Source organism: Taeniopygia guttata, chromosome 9, assembly GCF_048771995.1.
Source record: "Taeniopygia guttata chromosome 9, bTaeGut7.mat, whole genome shotgun sequence".
In the NCBI taxonomy this organism is placed as follows: domain Eukaryota; kingdom Metazoa; phylum Chordata; class Aves; order Passeriformes; family Estrildidae; genus Taeniopygia; species Taeniopygia guttata.
In genome coordinates this window covers 4,636,144-4,657,096 of record NC_133034.1, presented here as the reverse complement: position 1 = coordinate 4,657,096, position 20,953 = coordinate 4,636,144, and the positions used below count along the sequence as shown (strand labels likewise).

General features: G+C 48.8%; 1 protein-coding gene across 4 annotated transcripts; it reads right to left on the bottom strand.

Moving 5' to 3' along the window:
• Positions 1–301: 301 nt before the first annotated feature.
• On the bottom strand, positions 302–20,730 carry THAP4 (THAP domain containing 4). Of its 4 annotated transcripts, XM_030280270.4 has the most exons (7): positions 20,283–20,471; positions 18,313–19,451; positions 6,873–7,032; positions 5,218–5,327; positions 4,239–4,342; positions 4,009–4,145; positions 302–633 (listed from the first exon to the last, which is right to left on the bottom strand). In XM_030280270.4, exons 1-7 carry the CDS (start codon positions 20,357–20,359, stop codon positions 555–557), a joined length of 1,806 nt encoding a protein of 601 aa, XP_030136130.4. In that variant the 5' UTR covers positions 20,360–20,471; the 3' UTR covers positions 302–554. The 4 variants fall into 4 exon arrangements, with proteins under 4 accessions (XP_030136130.4, XP_030136133.1, XP_030136131.2 ...); XM_030280273.4 differs by lacking the exons at positions 4,009–4,145; positions 20,283–20,471 and adding an exon at positions 20,619–20,730; XM_030280271.4 differs by lacking the exon at positions 4,009–4,145 and having other exon boundaries at positions 20,283–20,463.
• Positions 20,731–20,953: the final 223 nt, after the last annotated feature.

The following is a 20,953-nucleotide window of genomic DNA, read 5'->3' as shown; positions in this document are numbered from 1 at the left end:
TGGACAGCACTGTTGGGATCAGGGCCTGTGACAGTTTCCTCCATCCCAGAGCAAGATGTAGCTGCTCCCTCTTGAGATTTAAGCCAAGTTTCATTGGACAGGCTCTGCTCTTCTCAGGGTCTTTCCCTGCAGTACAAATCTATTCCACAACCTGTGACTTTCCCAAAGTTCCCCAGATTGTCCAGGAGGTTGGATCTCCACCCCAACCTAGTAATGAACAGGAAGCACAAAGCCCCTCCACAAGCACTGCTGAGCAGCAGGCAGCACACACCACCCTGCAGTCACACCAAAGACACAGCCATAAAAATAAAAGCTTTTTATTTATTTTTTTATATACCATTACAGAAACATCTGAGTAACATTCTCAACAGGACGGGCAGCTCTGGGGCTCCAGGGGAGGAGCGCAGGCAGCCGGCTCCAGGGTCTGCCATGCCGTGCTCCTGAGCTGCTGCTGCTCTTGGTGCACCATGTCCTTGCTCCTTGCCCTCAGCGAGGAGACCCGGCACTCCTGTGTCAGGGAGTCACCTTCTTGTAGGTAATGTGTAAGTGCTGAGTCATGGGCTGCGTAGTCGTTGCCATTGAGACAGTTTGTTCGAGTTTCCCATCAGAATTGAGCCTGAATTTTCTGGTAATCTAAACCAGGGGTAGGAAAAGAAATAAAGAAATCAAGCAACGAGTGTCCACAAGCTGAATCCCTTACCTGTGCTCTCTTCCCTCTGCCATCCACGTGCCTGCTGTCAAGGCACCACCAAGGAAGGATATCCTCACTACAGCAGGCAAATAAACGAGGAGTTTTCTCTCCTAAAGAAAGCAGCCCCCTCCACAATACCAGCTCCAAGCCCATTAGCCATGGAACAAGGCAGGTTCACAGAATCACAGAATTAACTAAATTGGAAAAGACCTTTAAAACTATAAAGGCCAGCCTATGACATAATACCATCCTATTAACTAAATCATGGCACTGAGTGCCACATCCAGGCTCTTCTTAAACACCTCCAGGGACAGTGACTGCACCACTTCCCTGGGCAGCCCATTCCAGTGCCTAATCATGCTTTCTGTAAAGAACTTATTCCTAATGCCCAGCCTAAACTTCCCCTGGCACAGCTCAAGCCTGTGTCCGCTTGTCCTGTCACTGGTTGCCTGGGAGAACAACCCTTACCTGGCTACACCCTCCTTTCAGGGAGCTGCAGAGTGATGGGGTCTCGCCTCAGCCTCCTCTTCTCCAGGCTAAACAGTCCCAGCTCCCTCAGCCACTCCTCACAGGGTTTGTGTTCCAGACTCTTCACCATCTTTGTTGCCCTCCTCTGGATGTGTTTGAACATCTCAATGTCTTTCCCAAACTGAGGGGCCCAGAACTGGACACAGCACTTGAGGTGTGGCCTCGCCAGTGCCAAGTACAGGGGCAGAATCGCTGCTCTGCTCCTGCTGGCCACACCATTCCTGACACAGGCCAGAAGCCATTGGCCTTCTTGGCCACCAGGGCACATTGCTGGCTCGTGTTCAGCTGCTGCTGACCAGGACCCCCGGGTCCCTTTCTGCCTGGGCACTGTCCAGTCACTCTGTCCCCAGCCTGTAGTGCTGCAGGGGTTGTTGTGGCCAAAGTGCAGGACCAGCACTTGGACTTGTTAGATCTCATGTTGTTGGACTCAGCCCATCCATCCAGCCTGTCCAGGTCCCTCTGCAGAGCTCTCCTACTCTCCAAGGAGTAGTGATTGACACTCTCAGCTTGTGTCATCTGCACATTTGGTGATGGTGCACTCACTCCCCTTGTCCAGATCATCAATGAAGATATTAAACAGGACTGGCCCCAGCACAGAGCCCTGGGGGACACCACTGGTGCCTGGCTGCCAGCTGGATGCAGCACCATCCCACCACACCCTGGGCCAGCCATCCAGCCAGTTCTGAACCCAGCAAAGAGTGCTCCTGTCCCAGCTGTGCACTGCAGCTTTTCCAGGAGTGTGCTGTGGGACACGGTGTCACAGGATTTGCTGTCCAGGCAGACAACAGCCATCCACCAGGTGGGTCACCTGGTGGTAAAAGGAGATCAGGCTGGTCAGGCAGGACCTGCCCCTCCTAAACCCACGCTGGCTGGGTCTATCTGAGCCCCTGGCTATCCCTTGGGTGCTGTGGCACTCAGGATGATCTGTTCCATAACCTTGCTGGGCACCAAGGTCAGGCTGACAGGTCTGGAGCTGCCCAGAGCCTCTTTATGGCCCTTCTGGTGGACAGGGTCACACCAGCACCCCCAGTCCTCTGGGACTTCTCTGGTGAGCCAGGACTGATGGTAAATGGTGGAGAGCAGCTTGGGGAGCTCATCCACCAGCTCTCTCATCCCCCTAGGATGGATCCCATCTGCTCCCATACACCTGTGAGCATCTCAGGTGTATGGGACACCTGTAAGTATCTCAGCAGGTCACCAGCTGCTTCCTCCTGAATTACAGGGGGACTGTTTTGTTTCCTGTCCTTATCTATCCACTCTGGAGGGCAGCTGTCCTGAGGATGACCTGTCTTACTGTAGAAAACTGAGGCAAAGAAGGTGTTAAGTACCTCTGCCTTTTCCTCATTTTCAGTTACTATATTCCCCCTGCATCCAATAAAGAATGGAGGTTGTCCTTGCCCCTCCTCATCCATGAGTAGCAACAGAGGCAACCTTGCCATTAAATTTTGTTAAGCTGTGCTTTCACAAATTTGTATTACATCTGCATTGATAACACCTTTAAAGGTGATTCTTCAAGCAACCTAAACCACTCATAACACAGCCTGGTGCAGGAAATGGGCCTTCCTCCCTCAGTGACAGCTCAGCCAAGCCACAGCCACCCTGAATCACTTTTTACCAGGAATGCAACAATATGGTGAAGTTTTCTCAAAATGAGCAACTACAGCAGCAGCACACGTCCTTCTCACAGACATGTAGCCTCTCTGTTTCCACAGGCAATTTAAGCTGTTCTTGGTGAAGAAGAAAAGGCTCTGGGAGCTGGTTTCCTGACAACCCCTCTCATTCCACGCCCTCCTCCCAGATACTCACTAGGACCAGTCCCTGGGCCTGAGCTTCCCTCAGGTGCCAGGTGAGCATGGACCTCCAGCCTGAGAGCTTCCTTCTTGCAGCCAAGGTCAGCCTTGGAGCTCTCAGCTGGGAAGACATCAGCTGGCTTTCTGTGCTTTGCCCTCTCCTCCTGCCAGTCTATCTGCCCTCAGTTCAGGCAGTGACCCAAAGAGGACAGTCCCTTTCATTCAATGTCTGCCATGCAGAGCTCTGCCTCCCTGCTGACACCCACAGTACCTAATGGCTTTACTTCTGCTACAGGAAGGAGGCAATACAGCTGTTCCTGGGAAAGAGGAAACCCAGCAACTGAAAACATGCATCCAAAGGCAGGGGAGCAGGGACTTCCCAAAGTTAGGACATTATCTGATTAGGCAAATCAAATTTTTTCTACATCTGCACAAACTTGTGCTCTCTGTTGTCTAAGGGCCAGTTTTATAGCACACAAAAATCAGGCTGTGAGAGCTTGTTCAGCCTCGCTGTCTCTCAGCTGCTGCTCAGCCACAACAGCTTCAGATGTGACAGTGACACTTCCAGAGGTGACCTCGGGGTGCCACACTGACTCCAGCAGTGCCACTGCACTCACAGCTGGCTGTACCCCTACCAGCTGTACCAACAAACCCCCACTACACACTCAAAAAAGTCAAACCCCCAAAGGCAGCCAACCAAAGGTGGAGCTGACAGCAAGTGCCAGCCCTACCCTGCAGCCACAGATGGGAAAAGAGCCCAGAGCAAGGTCGGATTGCTCTGAAAAGCAAGAGAGCAAGATCTGCAGGTGTTCCTGAAATATCCTCACGAGGCCCAGTACTGACCATACCTTAAATGTGCATCCTCATACTGCAGTCAATCCAGAAAACCAGCATTAATAACTTATCCCACTGCCATAAAGGAGTATTTAGACAAGACTTTCCTATTTTTTCCTCTAAGAACCTGCTACTGGCCACTCTGGAGACAGGATTCTAGGTTACCTGGTCTGATCCAGCCTGTCAGTTTTATCATAATGATTCCTCTGGGTCTCATAATGTATAAAATCTCTTCTGAAGGCTCTTACAGAAGGAATAAGCCAGGATGCCATGCAGTACTTCCAAGAACTCCTGATGGCATTCTGTAATTAAAGCATGCTAATAACATATCCTCTCAACTAGACTCCTTCTGGGGCAAGCAGTGCATGGGAATGGCTCACTCTGTGTGCACTCACCTGCTCTACATGGGGCTTCTTGGCAAAGGAGATCCTGGCTATGGAGTGAGAAGCTATAGACAGCTCTTGTCCATTCACCTCCCCTTCCTCCACCTCCACCAGACCTAGGGAAAAGCAAGGGCATACATATTATTAGGCTACAAAGGTTATTTAACCGTATCACAATTATTATTTTGTCCTTTCAGTACTTAAAAGGAGGCTTATAAAAAAGAGGAAGAGGGACTTTTTACACATTCAGATAAGGACAGGACAAGGAAAAAGTTTTTAATCTGTAAGAGGAGAAATTTAGATTAGATATGAGGAAGAAATTCTTCCCTGTGTGGGTGGGGAGGCCCTGGTATAGGCTGCCCAGAGAAGCTGTGGCGGCCCCATCCCTGGAAAGTGTTCAAAGTCTGGTTAGAAAGGGCTTGGAATAATCTGGTCTGGTGGAAGGCTTCCCTGACCATGGCAGGGAGGTGGAATGAGATTTAAGGTTCCTTCCAATCCAAACCATTCCATGATCTATTAGGCTACTTAACAGACCAGCACTCCCTATGGAGAATGGTTTTATTTGTCCTTTTTTTTTTTTTTTTATTTATTGAAAACTGCAGATCCACACAGCCTCAGACATGGAATGATGCTCACAAAAATCCAGCTGGACTTATTCACATGAGTGTCACAGCACAACTGGCACTCCTCCCTTCAGCACCATCATTTTAGAAACAAACTTAAGCATCAAGTGGGGTTTAAAACTTTCACTTATAATAACTGAGATGTGGCTCTCTGTCATTCAGACCCCATAAGGCAAGAAGTCATAAGGTGCTACACTAACACAGGGAGGCTCTCCTAATTTAGGAGCCGCTGTGGGACCAGCACCAAACAGCAGCGATTCTGACAGGGAAAATTAATTAAATGAAACTGTGAGAGGTGCAAGAACTTTCTGAAAAAGTGATGAAATGGCCCAGCAGAGTAAGGACCTCTTCTTTTCCCCAGTGTGTACCTGTGTTCTGGGCACTGATGAAGGCCACCTTGTTAGTGTCAGGTTTGAGGCGGATGAATCCACACTCCCGGTGCATGGGCTTCCTGGTATCCGGGTGGAAGGCGTTGAACCTGAGGGGAAAGCAGAGCACAAATGCTGATGTGTTTTGCACTCAAAAGACATTTTTTAGTCTGGTTTCCTCTTATTGAATCACATGAGTGCAGTACTCTTTGGAGAGTAGAAGACTGACAACATTTCACAGTTGAGAGATGTAAACCTGGAAAAATACGGTTACTTTAGAGAGGCACAGCTATTTCTTAGAGCTGGAGTTAAGACTTTAAGTTCAAGCTTTAGACTTTCCACAGTCCCTGGGTCTTTCTAAGAACTAGCTCAGAAACCCCTCAGAAACTCAGATGTCTCACAGATGCTGAGGCTACATGTCTCAAAAACTTCCTTTTCTCAAATATCTGGAATTATCGTATCATCTTTATTTAGCTTTTACACCTGGAAAAGTTTTTTCTGTATATTCCTTGCTGTAGGAAACAACAGAGCAGACATATTTCTCCCATCACCCCCTTGAAAAAGATAACAAGTTCAGCTCAGACTCTTATTTATTCTTCAGGAGGCCTTAAGAACTGTAGGTTTGATCACCCATAACATGGGTGATTATACTTATCAAAGGAGAAACAACCTGCAATCAGGCAGCTTTCAGTGCTTGGAGCATTTAAGGGATACAGGGACTGTCTTTTAAGAGCCACTGCTCCAGGAGACAGGAAAGCACAGGGTGTCTGTCCCTCAGGACTGCTGCCTATTTTCCTGGTGATTCCTCAAGCTCAACAGCTCAAAGCTGAGTAACTCCTTGGCACAAAGAAAAGAAGGGGGCAAAAAGAGGGTGACTCAAAAAAGCAACACACTTTCCAATTCACCCCTCCTGAAGGAACACTGGAGCACTACTGAGCAACAGCCAACTTGTCAGTTCCTTCCCTCTGGATTTCTTTTGATTTCTCTTAGAACAACCACTTGAAGCCAAAGCAAGTAGTTAAGCTACCTGCCTCCTATCCCACATGGTTTGATAAGCACTGGTTTTTCTCAGATTTTCACAGTGGTGAAGACAGAGGACCACAGCTTAAAGTGGAGAAACTTGGTAGCCATGCCATAACTCCTTCATTTACTCTAAGTGGGAATTTCACAAAGAATGCCAATTAATCACAAGTTTTTGTTGGATTATGCCCTCTTCTGACTCAGAGATAGGGCAACTGAGAGGCATTTTAAAAATTTTTATTCCATTTTCAGTTTCACATGAAGGGTGAGACAATACAGATGTTATAATTCAGGCTATTACAATCAGAAGCTAACTATTTCTTAATTACAATATATTATAAGCATTTCTTGGCCTATCAGCTTTTGCCACACTGTGTTGCAAATGCCTTAAAGCTAATCATCTAAAATTACCCTTTGTGAGCCACCGTAATTGGAATTTGTAATGCAAATTAATCACAAGTTTTCAAGAAAAATCAAAGTTAGACCATGCAGTCACATACAACATCATCTCGTTTGGTAGGTGAAAATCTATATGCTTTGCCATTGGAAAAGAAACCTAACTAACAAATCACCCTGGAGCCATGCCTGCTCCCATCCAGCAGCTGCTGCCAACACAGGCTGACCCCTTGACTTACGAGAAGTTGAGCATGGGCTGTCCCACGTGAGAGATGTGCACTTCCTCCAGGTACTGGAAGGGCTTCATGGTAGGGAAGGTGCCGTCTCCTGGTGGGTCTGAGAGCCAAGTGCCCAGCATCCAAGACAGGGGTTCCATCACAGGGTTCAGCTGGGGAGTCTCTGTGCAGGAAAAAGGAAAGAAGAATGAAAACTCAGGCATCTGTGCTCTGCAGGTTGCTGTGAGCTGCCTCCAGCTGGCTGGAGGTGAACACAAAACACCTCAGAAATGGTTCAACATCACAACAATGCTTTTCTTTAGGCTACTGCCAGCTCCAAGGTGGGAGATGGGGAACAATGAACAGTCACGGAACGTGGGTCTGTTTCCAAACCAGCTCTTAGCCATAGAGCACTCCTGCAGGTGGTCCATTTCTGACTCTCCTCTCTGTAGCTTGATCTGAAAGAAAAGTCCCCTCCCATCTATGTGCAGGGAAGAAGATGACTGAAACCTCAGCATAAAGAATAATCATTAAAGGATAATGAAACCTCTAATGCTCTGGGCTAATCTCTCTCAAGCACTGAGTACATAGCGTTCCTGTTTGTTTCAGAGGCTGAGGAAATGAGTCCTCATTTCAAAAGAAAACCAGGCTGTGTACATATTCAAGATCAAAGTTTGGCTATAATATTTGTTAAGAGGTTAACAATGGTCTGAACTTGTACAAAGAGACAAGCAAAGACCATTCAGAAGCTGTTCTACTAAGGCTCTGGACTAAGGCAAACATTTTAAAAATACTTGGGTGCCTGTAAGGCAAAGAGTAAACAGAAGAGAAAGACACTTCCTTTTGTCACTGCAGTTATGAAAAAGCAACCAAGGTCTGTTTCACAAAGTTAAAACTTCTTTAACAAATCATTTTACAAAACCACAGAATAAGCTGAGCTGGAAGGAACCCACAAGGAACACCAAGTCCAACTCCTGGCCCTGCACAGGACCATCCCAAAGAGTCACACCATGTGCCTGAGAGCATTGTCCAAATGCTTCTTGAATTCTGTCAGACTTGGTGCTGTAGGAGAGTTTTGATAAACAGTTTTGCATTTTACTTTCAGAGGCTGTGACCTGAAAAAAAATACATCAGGAAAATGGAGACAGACAATTTAAACCCACGTGAAGAGCAGAGCAGATCCATTACTGACGTGTAAGTAGGGAAAGCAAAACATCACCCACGGGATGTTGGGAAAGATGGATTCCCACACAAACAGGGTGCCTGCTACTCTCAGCAGCCTGTTATGCAAAGAAATATGACTGAAGTAAGCTTAAAGCATGTCCTCTTCCCCCTCATGGGATTAATATTTCATACAGGCAAGGTGGGCGCTGCAGGGGGGTGTTTTTCACACCTAGTGAGATCAAGAATACAAGAACAAGCTGCCTGTCTGGCTGATTTAAAAGGCACAGACTCAACTGCAGGGAGAAATCACAACCTAAAAGAGTAAGGCTGTGGCCAAAATTTGCTTAACCAGTCTGCGTTCCACTGTGCTCTTTATGAAATGTCAGGCTAAAAGACTGAGCAAGGAGGAAGGACAGTCCACACTTGAAATGCCAAAGGAGAAGAACAGCAGCTTTCCTGGGTAGAAGAAGCCACTTGTGGCATTCATTCTCCCACAGACAGCAGAACTGAAAAGCCAGCCCATGTCATGAAAGTGCTACTACTTGCTTTGCTTTATCATGAAGTATTTTGCAAGGGAAGCAACATGAAGAAACATGAGAGCTACCTAGGAAATCAGTGATAAAGGTCTGCAGCATCAGAGGCAGGATCTGTAGAACACCCTGTCAGACTGTGCAGTCCCCAGCAGCTTGCCCAGGACTTGGAAAGGGGTTCCCACAATCTGTACAGCAGTGTCAGTGTACTGGACAGTATTTCATTCCAATTCCATGAGGGGAGCACACAGTTCTGTGAATAAGGAGCATACTGCTCCTCCCTCCAGCTGAGGTTTGCCTTTCCCTCTCAGCTGCATTTCTTTCCAAGCATTTTGCACACTCATCCCCCACGAGGGAAGAGAAAAGCAAAGCTTTGAAAAACCTGCAGGAGCCTGCAGCCTGAGCTGCTGCTGCCCTCTCCTGGGTCAGCACCCCAGGAGCAGGACAGTTTCTGTCACCACAGTGCTTTCATAGAGCACTTCCTTTTCTCCTGCTTGCACTTCAGAAAAAGCATCAAAACTACAGATGAAAGGAATGGCTGTAGCCATTCCCACCCTTTAGACTTGATTATAAACCAAGAAAAGCCAAGTGATCATTTCCAGCACCCCAGCTTGACCCCACTGCCTTGCTGTGCAGCATCCAGCCTGGCTGGAGGTGCCTGACCCGGTGATCTGGTCTCAATTCCAAGGAGCTGGAATTCCAGCCAGCTGCAAAATGAAGATGTAACTGTACATCCTGAAGTCTCTGGCACTTGGGCAAACAACATGGCCAAGTGATCACTTTTCTAAACTACCTCAATGGCAGCAAAGCTGAAGAGTTCTTTAGTTCTCATGTGGCTTGGAAAAGTCGAGAGCAGCCGAAGTGAATAAGGACCAGGGGCTCAGTGAAGTGCAGGTAAGTGCAGACATCCTGATCTCATCCCATGCTCTTCTCACCTTCAGTGTTGGTCTCTGACTGGTGGACTAAGAATTTTTTCCTTCCTGGCTGGAAGGCTGAGCTGGGAGAGTGGAAAAGCAAGAGAGGAGGCAGCTAGGACAGCATCTGATTGAATCCATCAAAAAGAAAAAAAAAAAAAAAAAAAAAAAAAAAAAGCAGTCATCTGAAAAGCAATTTACTTTTTCATGTCACAGTTGGGGCAAGGTAAATGCAAGACTACCGTAGCAGCAAGAAGTTCTATGCTGAGCTAGCCTGTTTCAAATTTCAGGTTTATAGATGCAGTCATTGTCAAGAGCCTGTATATCCCTTTTTAAAGGTCTAAACTCCTAGTACATCATTTTTACAAAGACCCCACTAAAGTGGCTTAAAGGTAAGTGTATGATAGTGTCACGAATACAAATGACATCTGAGAATTTGCAGCACAAGAGACCCTGGTCACCCTTCTCCACAATTAAAGCTTCACACTCAGAGGGGGTCCTCTTAAATGCCATTCTCTTGCATTCATATGCACAGTTCCTCTTTTACCTACTGACAGGAAACCTCTCTCTGCATCCTCTTCCTTAACAAGGACATTCCTGGAGTCACTTTCCCTACATTTTCTGGAAGCCATTAGGGACCCAGCATCTCCAAGACCCCATTCCTCTACAAGCTGGTGAAGTGGAAGGTGTCCTTGCCCACGGCATGGGATTGGAACAAGATAAGCTTTAAGGTCCCTTCAACCCAAACCATCCTGTGGTTCTACAAGATCTCACATGAGTGAGTTGTAACAGTCTGGGAGACAGAACCACACACCCATAAGCAATTTGATCACCTTGATCCCTTTCCTTCAGGAAGCCACTCAGACCACAACTGCCCTGCCCATGCCCTGAGCACACAGGTCAGTTCCACTTCACCACCAGACCCTGCTCCACCCCTCCAAACTCACAGGCAGACTGTTCCTACATCTTTTCCATTCCCAGAGAGTTTACAAGCCAAATCCCACTCTGCACTGGAACACAGTCAGCCTGGAACTGGCTGTCCAGGCTTTGCACCAGGAGATACTGAGTTCTCCCTGTGACACAAACCAGACAGAGCAGCTGGACAGCCCCCCCAGGCCACGTCTACACGGCCAGTGTGGCTTTCAAGTGGGATCCCTGGCACAGAAAGCTAAGCTGGCACAAATTCCTACACAGCTTTATCAGTAAAGCCACAGAGAGTGGCCAGCTGGTTGATAACAAGGCACCTAACCCATTTCCTTGAGCTGGGGAACACTTCCTGCAGAAAACTTGAGGGGAAAAAATGATACAAACAACAACAACCCTGCCAAAAAAACCCACAACAAAACCCCTGAGTCTTCAAAGTGTGGGGTCTGCAGCATCAACTGGGCAGTTCCCTGAAATTCTTCTTCCAGCACAGTTGCTCACTGTGTTTAAATCATCATCATCAAGGTTCTGATAATTAAGGAGCAGCCTCATTTGGCATATTCTGTCCATATTTAAGTACAGAAGGTGGCTTTATACGCTGCTGCTCTGCCCTGAGAATTGCACCCCTTCAGGCACTTTGCTGATGCTCTCCCCAGCAAACCAGTAAAACATTCCTGGCACTGATGTGCTCTGTCTCCATCACAGAATATCCTTGAGTTGGAAGGGACCTGCCAGGATCGGGTTTAACTCCTGCCCTGCACCAGACACCCCAAGAATGACACCATGTGCTGGAGAGCATTGTCTGAACACTTCTTGAACTCAGGCAGGCTTGGTGCTGTGACCACTTCCTTGGGGAGCTGTTCCAATGCCCTACCACGCTCTGGGCGAAAAACCTTTTCCTGATATCTGAACTAAACCTCTCTAACTCAGCCTCATGCCATTTCCTTGAGTCCTGTCACTGATCATGAGAAGAGAACAGAAGAAGAGATCAGTACCTGCCCCTCCAGTCCCTGGGTGAGGATGTTAACAGCACAGTGAGGTCTGACCTCAGTCTCCTCCTCTCCAGCTTGAACAAACCAGGTGCCCTCAGGCACTCCTCACAAGGCCTCTCCAGACCCCTCCCCATCTTCGTGGCCTCCTCTGGACACTCTCCAACACCTTAGTGTCTTTTTTATACTCTGGTGCCCCAACCTGTCCCTAGGCCTCGAGATGAGGCTGCCCCAGCACAGAGCAGAGCAGGACAATCCCCTTCCTGGCCCATCTGGCAATGCTGGGCCTGATGCCCCCCAGGACCAGGGATGTCCCTCCTGGCTGCCAGGACACTGCTGATTCATATGGAACTTGCCATGGACCTGGTGTCCATGGCAACTTGTCCTTGTTAAAGCCCACACAGCTGGAGATGGTCTATCTCTGATTTGTGGAGGCCTCTCCCTTGCTGTCACGCTCTTGAGGGGGGTGCCAGCTCCTCCCAGCTCGGTGATGGCTGTGAACTCACAAAGTATTCCTTCAAGTCCTGTGTCCAAGTTGTTAATGAGGATTTGTTGAAGGGAACAGGGCTGAGGATGGAGACCTGTGGAACCCCACCAGTGACCAGTGCCAGCCTGGTGTCACGCCAGTCACTGTCACCTGCTGTCTGACCCATGAGCCAGCTCCTTACCCACTGTGTAACACAGTCAGCCAGCTGTGGGCTGGGCATTCTGTCCAGAAGGATCCTGTAAGAAACAGTACCAAAAGCTTTGCTGACATCTAAAAAGATTCCACCTCCCAAGTTTCCTGGATCAAGCAGGCAGGTTAGCCCATCATAGAAAGAAATCAGATTTGACAAGCAGTACTTTCCCCTCAGGCTGTGCTGGCTGTGACTGATGCCTCCATTGTTCTCTAGGTGTTTTTCAGTACTTCTCAGAATAATCTTTTCCATTATTTTACCAGGCAGTGAATTGGGACTGACAGGTCTGTTATCTCTGGAGTTCTCCTTTTTAAAAACTGGGACAACACTTGCCAGCTTCCAGTCAGCCTCTGAGGATTCCCAAGAGTGCTCAAAAATCAATCATCAAGAGAGGCATTGCAATGACATCAGCAGCTCCTTGAGGATTCCTGGATTAATCCCATCAGGCTCCACAGATTTGTAAGGATCCAGATCCTGCACACCTTCTAGGTCAATTGGGAGTTGATAATTCTCACAGTCATGGTCCTCCAGCTTGTGGCATGAGATCCATCATGCATGTTGAAGAGAGAGGCAAAGAAAGCATTCAACACCTTTGCCTTGTCCCTGTTCATCAGGTGACCATCCTCATCCTAGAACAGACCAATGTTATTTCTAAACTGCCTTTTGCCATTTATATACTTGAAAAAACTAATTATTGCTCTCTGCAGTTCTGGCAGCTTCAACTCCAATGGAGCTTTGCCTGTATGAATTTTCTCCCAACAGTGGGAAGCAGCATCTCTGTGTTTTTTCCACATCACCCAACCTTGCTTCCACTGGGCACACACCTTCCTTTTCCATCTTATTTCCAAGAGAAATCCCTGGTCAGCCAAGACAGCCTTCTGCCCCACCTGCTTCACTTCTGACATTTAGGAATTGCTGTTCCTGTGCCCTTAGGAGATGATGTTTAAAAGTGACCAGTACTGCCAGACCTCAGAACCTGCAAAAACATTTCCCAAGGGACCTTACTCACTAATTCCCTGAGCAGCCTGAGGTTTACTCTCCTCATGGCCAGAGCTGAGGTTTTTCAGGCACTTTTCCTCCTGTCACCAGAGATTTTAAACTCAATGGCTCCATGGTCGCTGTGGCCACGTTGGCCCCAGTGTTCACTTTGCTGATGAGATCCTCTCTGATGACAAGCAGGAGATCAACATCATCCTCCCAAGCCAGCTCCCTGAGGACCTGTTCCATAAAGTTGTCATGCAGGTGTTTCAGGAGCCTTCTGGCCTGGGCTGTAACAGCTGTGAGATGCTCCCACTTAATTTCTGGCAGGTTGAAGTCCCCCGGGGCAGTTGACATGGAATCATTCCTTAGGAATAATTTGTCAGTGTCATTGTCCTGGCTGGCAAGTCCAGAGTAGACTCCCACAGTGAAATGGCATTATTTGTTTGCCCCTTGATTCTTATCCAAAGGCTCTCAACTGTGCCACTGCCAATTGTGAGCTCCAGACACTCCAACCCAACCCTTGTTACACAGAGTGCCACCCCTCTGCCTCTCCTGCCCTGCCTATCCCTCCTGAAGAGCCTGGAGCTGTCCATCTGGGCACTCCAGTCACAGGGAAAACTCCCACCAGGTTTCATTTATCCCAGCGATGTCAGATCTCTGGGACTGGGCCAAAGCTTCCAGCTCCTCACTGGTCCCTCCTGCTGGGTGTATGAATGCAGAGACACTCCTGGTGTGGTACACTGTAACCAGCACCTGGTGAAGCAGATTGAGGGATCCCATTAGTGCTCCTTTCCTCAAGTTTAGGCACTCCAGCCCACTGCTCTTCCCTGGTGACCCTGGCTTTGTCCCTTTCCAAACTAGTTAAAGGCCCTATCAACAAGCCCTACCAGCTGTACCTGCTAGAACTCTTTCTCCCCCAAGAAAGATGCATCCCACCAGGTGTCAGCAGATCAGCTGTCAAACACATCATCCCATCTCTGCTCCAAAAGCTGGAAATGGGGTTATATTCACAAATGTTCATGCTACAGACTCAGTAGTTAATTTCATAGCCAAGTGCCAAGGTGGTAATGCTCCAGTGCCTGTAGTCATTGCCAGAGTTCTGCTTTACAAAACACAGAGAAAATATTTTTTAAATTATACTCTATTATGAGAAACCAAACACCCTACCTGAGCTCAGCCTGACTTTCTCTCGAGTTTTCCTTAGTTTGCTGTTTCATTGCTTCCTAGCTGCAAGCTGGGTTTTTGTTGCGAGTCATTGCCAACTTGTCGCAAAATTAAATGCTTAATGCACAAACTCTGTACACTATTAGGCAAAAAAAAAAAAACAAAAACCTGTAAAGAACAAGACCATCTCACTGAAAAAAAAAAAAAAAAACCAACAGCAGTGCAAAAAGTCTTGTTTCCTCCCTTCCAACTGCCTTTCTCTCCAAGGGGGAGGTCAAAGAGCCACCTCCCTCAACCAAGTCCCAAAGCTGGCATGCCTGCACACTGCTTGCTCCCACTAAACACCCACCCAAATGTCCAGGCCATGGTGAAATCTCTCAAGGTACCTTCTGCCACGGATTCAGCCCCTATGCAAACATATTCCTACTCCTTATCTCACTCTCAGTTTACTTTATAGCTCTCTTGTTCCTTGCAATGCCCACCCTATGGAGCAGTTTTCTACCCTGGCCATTCGCATCCCAGACAGGGCACAAAAAAAAAAAAAAAAAAAAATCACAAGCACCACCTGCTGTCTCAGAATAAAAGCAGATTTTTTCCAAAATCTAGCTCCAAGTTAACATACAACTGCCAGGCTAGCAGTGCCTGCCCTGGTGGAGGCAATTTTCCTGACAGCACACCTCTGTGACCCGTTAGACACATTTCACTTTCAAGCTGAAGACCAGCCCGTTGCTGGTCCAGTCCTTCTCAGACAGGTGAAAGCACAGCACCTCCAAACATGCACAACCCCACTTCTCATTGCCAGTCACGAACAGGGTTTTGCTTTTCCTTTTCTGCAACATGAATGGAATCTGTTGCCACCACGATGGGCAACACCACGTCAGGCCCCACAGACCAGGTCTCAGAACTTCAACTCAGAGCAAAACCACGCATTAAGTGCTCGGTCCTTCTGCCTGCCCCAGAGTTCCAAGTTCGACAACTATGCCACATTTGCATGCAAAAAATACTGTAATGACCCCATTTCTACACTGGCTTTGCACAGATATTCAAAGACAAATCCAAGCCAGATTTCCCACGGATTCCTAGCAGAGTTCTAACCATTTTCCACATGAAGTCATTTTGCAAACTCTCCTGCCTTTAATATGACCTTCACGAAAACAGACATGCAGCATGGAAGAGGCTCCTCATACCCCCATTCTAAGAGCTTTACCTCTGATGGACACAGGAACTCAAATCCCATGGAATCCTACCTGTGTTTGCTCCATGCCCAGCCATGTTTGCAGATATTTTGCTATTTGCTCTACCTGCAGCCCCCCCGCCCCAGAAAGCGCTCTGCGCAGGGTGGTAAGATGGCTATGAGGGAAGTGAGCTCATGTTTGGGTAAGACACTGGTCCTGCTGCCTGCTGGGAGATGTAGTTTTACAGCCAGACCAAACAGGGGCACGGCAAGAGGAGGTGGTATTGTGGACAGAGCTGCTGGGATCTCCTGTCTATGACTTCTCCAGGACACATCCCTGGTTGCTTGCTGGCTCTCCCTCATTTTTCCCAATGCACCCTGTCGTCCTCCAGAAGCCACATCTAAGCCTGTCCTGCCTGGCCCACCATGCCTAACCACGCTTGTCCACCGGCAGCAGTCCTCAGCCTTGGGACCTCTGAAGCAGAAAGAAATATTTTCCTACCAAGCAAATGCCTAAATTCAAAGTTTAGACAGAAAAGGCCACCATGGCAGCTATGCTGTGCTCAAGACAGCCTGGGGCTTCTCCTAAACCAGTCGGTGGCCCTGGTAGGACAGGTTGGGAAACACCACTCCAGCACATTGTGACAGCTGGAGTTGGGAGCCACTTGCCCAGAGCGTGGCTGGCAGGCAGTGCTGTGCAGTGCTGTGCAGCAGTCCTGCAGAAACCTGCTCTTCCCAGCCTGCTGCAGCTTGGGTACAGCCAGCAGAAATTCATTTGTCTCATTAAAGGAAAGTATGTGAGAACTAGCACCAAAATGAAGTCCTGCTGAATGAGTGTGGGCCGAAAGTTGGTGTTTTGTGCTCAGGATTTTGTGGAAACAGCTGAACGTGAGGGATGCAGACAGGTAACAACCTGCACGGTCAGTCCAGTCAGGTACTTATACTCAAGGAAATGCCTTTAGCAGGAAATAATATGCAGGCTCAGGTTCACAGCTAAAACCATCACTTCAACCACACATCAGATGAGCCGGGACAACTGAGACAGGGCTGCTAACAAAGACTATTATTAACCTAATGTGTTACCTGACTATATTTTTATGAATATGAAAAGCCTTTCTTAACTCAGCTTTGTACTACAGTAAAATTTGATGTCTGAGCATGAACCAGACTCTGCCTAGCAGCAGCTGGCTGCACTTCATCAGCTATTTTCACTGCCATAAACTAGTACTATGAGCATATAGAAAAGTCTAAAACAGAAAAGCACCAAGATGAAGCTAAAAAAAAAAAAAAGAAAGCCAGTAAGCCAGTCAGTCACCAACCAACCTTTTAAAACAGTTTCCAGCCAAAGGGTTCCATATAAACGTCCCATCATGCCAAGCTACGATTGCCAAAATTGTTCATTTTCACACCCTGATCTCCAGTTTTGTTGATAAAAGATGGCAGAATGGGTAATGAATTTGTCAATTCATTAAGAACAATTATGTTTTCCCTTATAAAATAGAGCATGTAACTCATATATTAATAGTATCTTTTACAAGAACATAAAATATTCACTTCTCAAAGACATATGTATAATAACACTGATCTTGGGAAAAAGGAGAAAAATCATAGTGCTTACTAGAATAATAATAATAATTAAAAAAACCTTAAAGATGCTCTTTCTGCAATTAGTATCTCAGTGAAGGTATTCCAACACAGGCAGACAACTTTTTAAATCTATATATACATAAATATTTCATATACATACATACATATATATATATATATATATATATATATATATATATATGAATGACAACTATGGAACCCTAAAATTGTATTTAGTTATTTTCTTTAGTTTGACACCTAAACAATACAAAACCTCAGACCAGAAGGTACAAACAAGACTATGCTGATTTCCCAGGGGAAAACTTTTCCCCCCCTCTACCCAAACAAAAGTGTGAGTTTTCCCATATTTTGAAAAATTAGATACATATGGGAAAAGTAGTGCTGGATGTTGACCTTCATGAATTTTAGAGTCTACTTTCCTCTTCCAGCGAGGAAGTTGCCATGCTGCAACAGCCTGGAGAATGTGCCTAAGTCAGCATCACCTTTGTGACTGCCCAACAGCTCCAGAAGAAGCCATGAAGTTTTTCTCCTAAGGGAAAGGTGAGAATTAGCCATCAGGAGACACCCAAACCTTCACAGGTGACTTCTCCAAGCAAGCCCCACATCACAAAACCTTTATAACCAGTGTTTTTTTCAGCAGCCACACACACACCACCATTAGATGGTCCTAAACTCCTGCCCTGAAATGCACTTTGCAACCAGTCACTGTGCACACATTGTACATTAAAAGACATCTTTTTTTTTTTTTTACAAGAAGAGTTATGGCCCAATTTGAGTTCTAGGCAACAAACTTTCTACATGACCTGCATCACGACACTGTCATATTTGATACCTCCACCTCACTTATATTTCCTGTATCCTCAGTACTGAATGCAGTATATGAAATCCAATATCAAAACTACTTCCTGTGCCACTGAAGACAATAACAGCTTTCCCAGATACCTGCTGCTAGGACAGCTCATTAACACACCAGAAAAAAATCACAGACATGCACCAAAGGAAGAAGGAAAATCCTAACAAGAGCCACTGCATCACAAATAAGTTAAAATAATCCAGAAATAAAAGAAAATACATTCATCAAGAGAGTCACCTGCAACACCACAACCTAAATTCCCATTCCACATCTTGGAAAGGTTAGGGACGTAAAAATTAACTTGTGTGCCCACTGAGTGAATTCTTTAACCTGCATCCATTGGTCTTACACAAGCTGCTACTTCTCCTTCCCAGAGTGTGCCTTTCTCATACCTTTTCCCCATCACACCTTCATAGCCTCCAGCTTAAACGGCCCCTAAGAAAAGAGGGAATTCCACCTCAGTGCAGCACCCCTGGGAATACTGACCACAGTCCTGGGATATCAGGCTGTTCAAGTAAGGGAAACTGTTCCGCTTCATCTCGTTCAGCTTCTCCTTCAGCTTCCTGACTTGGCTGTCAGAGCGGCTGATCCTCTGCCTCAGGAGCTTCAGCTCTCCGTTCTTCTTCTCCACCTGCTCCCGCAAGCAGCACACCTGGCTCTTGCTCTGCCGGGAGGAGAAGCAGTACGAGTGCAAGGAGTCGATGAGCTTGCAGGCCCCCGAGGCCGACATGATCACCTCGTTGATGGACATGGGGTTGGCGTCCGTGTCCCCCTTCCGCCCCAGCACGGCCTCGGTGGCGGGCCGAGGGGTCAGGTCTGCCGGGGACGCCGACAGACCCTGGGAGGGTTTCTGGGGGGTGGCGGTGAGGGACGACGTCGGGGAGACTTCTGCGACGGCCTTGTCCTGTCCCAAGAGGTGGCTGCTGCAGCTCGGTTCCACTTCTCTCTTTGGCCTTTTCCTTTCTAGCTGCTCTTTGGGGAGAGACGGCCTCTCCCTGGCGTGCTTGGAGGAAAAGCTGTACGAGTGGAGGGAGCCGATGAATTTGCAAGCACCAGAGGCAGGAGGGGTGAAGTCGTCCACCGACACGCCGCTCCTGTCGGCCACCCAGCTCCCCGCCCAGCTGCCCCTGGCACAGTCCTTCACGGGAGACCTCTCAGGCTTTACCTGCGCTCCAGGCTTCGCACCCAAATGATCCCCTAACGTCCTTCTCCGAGGGCCGTCCAGCTGGCTGTGGAGGGCCTGTTCCTCCTTGGACATCGATCCTATTTCCTCTTTCAGACCGGCCTCCTCCATCTCTTTCGTCCCTTGCATCAGCATGAAGTCCTGGCCAGAAGATGGGGCCCTGTGTGCTACCTCACCGCTTCCATCCTGCACCAGCACCTGCCTGGCTATTTTCCTTCGGCTCCTGACATAATCCAGCTTGTCGTGTTTCTTCTCCACGAGCTGGAAGATGGTGGGGACAGCAGTGGGCTTCAGCAACCGGTGATGGTCTTCCAGCCGCTTGAAAAAACTGTCTTTGGTGAAGTGCTCGCTGCAAAGAAAGGAATACTTGGTGGGAGTCCAGTTGTCTCTCTGAACAGCTTTCAGCCACTGAATCAAGCGCTTCGAATCCTTCAGAGGGAATCTGAAAAAGGAAGAGAGAAAACCCACAAAAAAATAAGCTACATTTTGGAAACCAGAAGGGTTGTTACTTTAAGAATTACAGAACCACAGAATCATAGAGCTGTTGAGGTTGGAAAGGACCTTTAAGGTGACCAAGTCTAAGGCAGTGGCTAGGTTTAGGAGATTTTGGGGAAAGTTGTCTTTTGGTAAGTTACACTCATTTACTAATTAAATTACACTCATTTAAGAAGTATTTCACTTTGGGCTGAAATATTTGATATTCATTCACTACATCAACAGCTCCACTTCACAACAAGCGTAGGACTAAAAGGTGTCGTTTCCATTTCTATCAGCAATCGATCCATTATTCCGCTACCACCCCCACGAGGAACAGCCTGTCCACAGGGAAGGGGGACGTGCCCACCACCAAAACACCCAGCTCGGCCAGCACGCCGAGCCGGCTGCTGCTCACCCCGGGTGTGTGTAATAACATTTAATTAGGTGTAGAAATGCCTGCAGCGCAAGAAAGCCCCTGAGCAGGGCAGCCAGGCTCCGTTTCCAGCGGGACTCCCGAGCAGGGGTTTTTCCCGGGGACTGCCGGCCGCAGCATCCCCAGCGAGGGCTGAGGCGGAGCGGGGGCACAGCCCGGGAGGGTCGGGGTGACAGGCCGGGGAGGGCCGGGCCCCGTGGCGAGGGGCGCTCCGGCTGCCCGGCCGGGCTGCAGGATCCGGGAGCCCCGAGCCGGTCTCCCCTGCGGGAAACAAAGGCAGTGGCTGCCGTGGGGGCCCGGGGAGGGGAGCGGGACCGGGACGCGGGCGGCCCGGCCGCGGCACTTGCGGCGGGCCGCCCTTACCTGTGGAAGGAGACGGCGCCGTGGCGCGCCTTGCCCTGCCGGTTAGAGCAGTTGGCGGCGGCGCAGCAGATCACCATCTCCGACCGCCGCCGCCGCCCTCGGCCGGCCGGGCCCGCCCCGGCCCCCGCCCTGGCCCCGGCCCCGGCCCCGCCGCGCCGCCGTACGGCAAGATGGCGGAGCCGGGTCACCCCGGCGCCCCTCGCCGGTGGGGAAGGGGTTTCTGTACGGCACAACATGGCGGCCGCCACATGGCCGCCGCCATTTTGGTCGGGGTGCAGCTGTACGGCGCGGGGAAGGTGGGGAAGGGAGAGCTCGCTCCCTGCACCTCTCGCTTGCCTCGTCGGCGCAGCTGGGCGTCCGCCTCCCGACGAGCCTCTCGGTCCGTGGCAGCTGAGCCCTGAAAGGCGTCTCCGAGTGGAGCGGGCATGGTGGAGGGGGTTACTCTCACAGGGAACAGAGGGGCGGGGCTGGGCCGTCTCCGTACAGCACGATGGCGGCGCCCATTTAACACATCATTCCTAAGTATACGTGTCACGGGACGCGCCCGTCGGCGCTCTGGGCAAGGAGCGGAGCCTTCACACTCTGCGCCGCCCTCTAGCCCCAGCCCCGGCCCCACCGCCGGCCCGCTGCCGCCCTGCGCTCCACTTTGCCTTTCCGTACGGCAACATGGC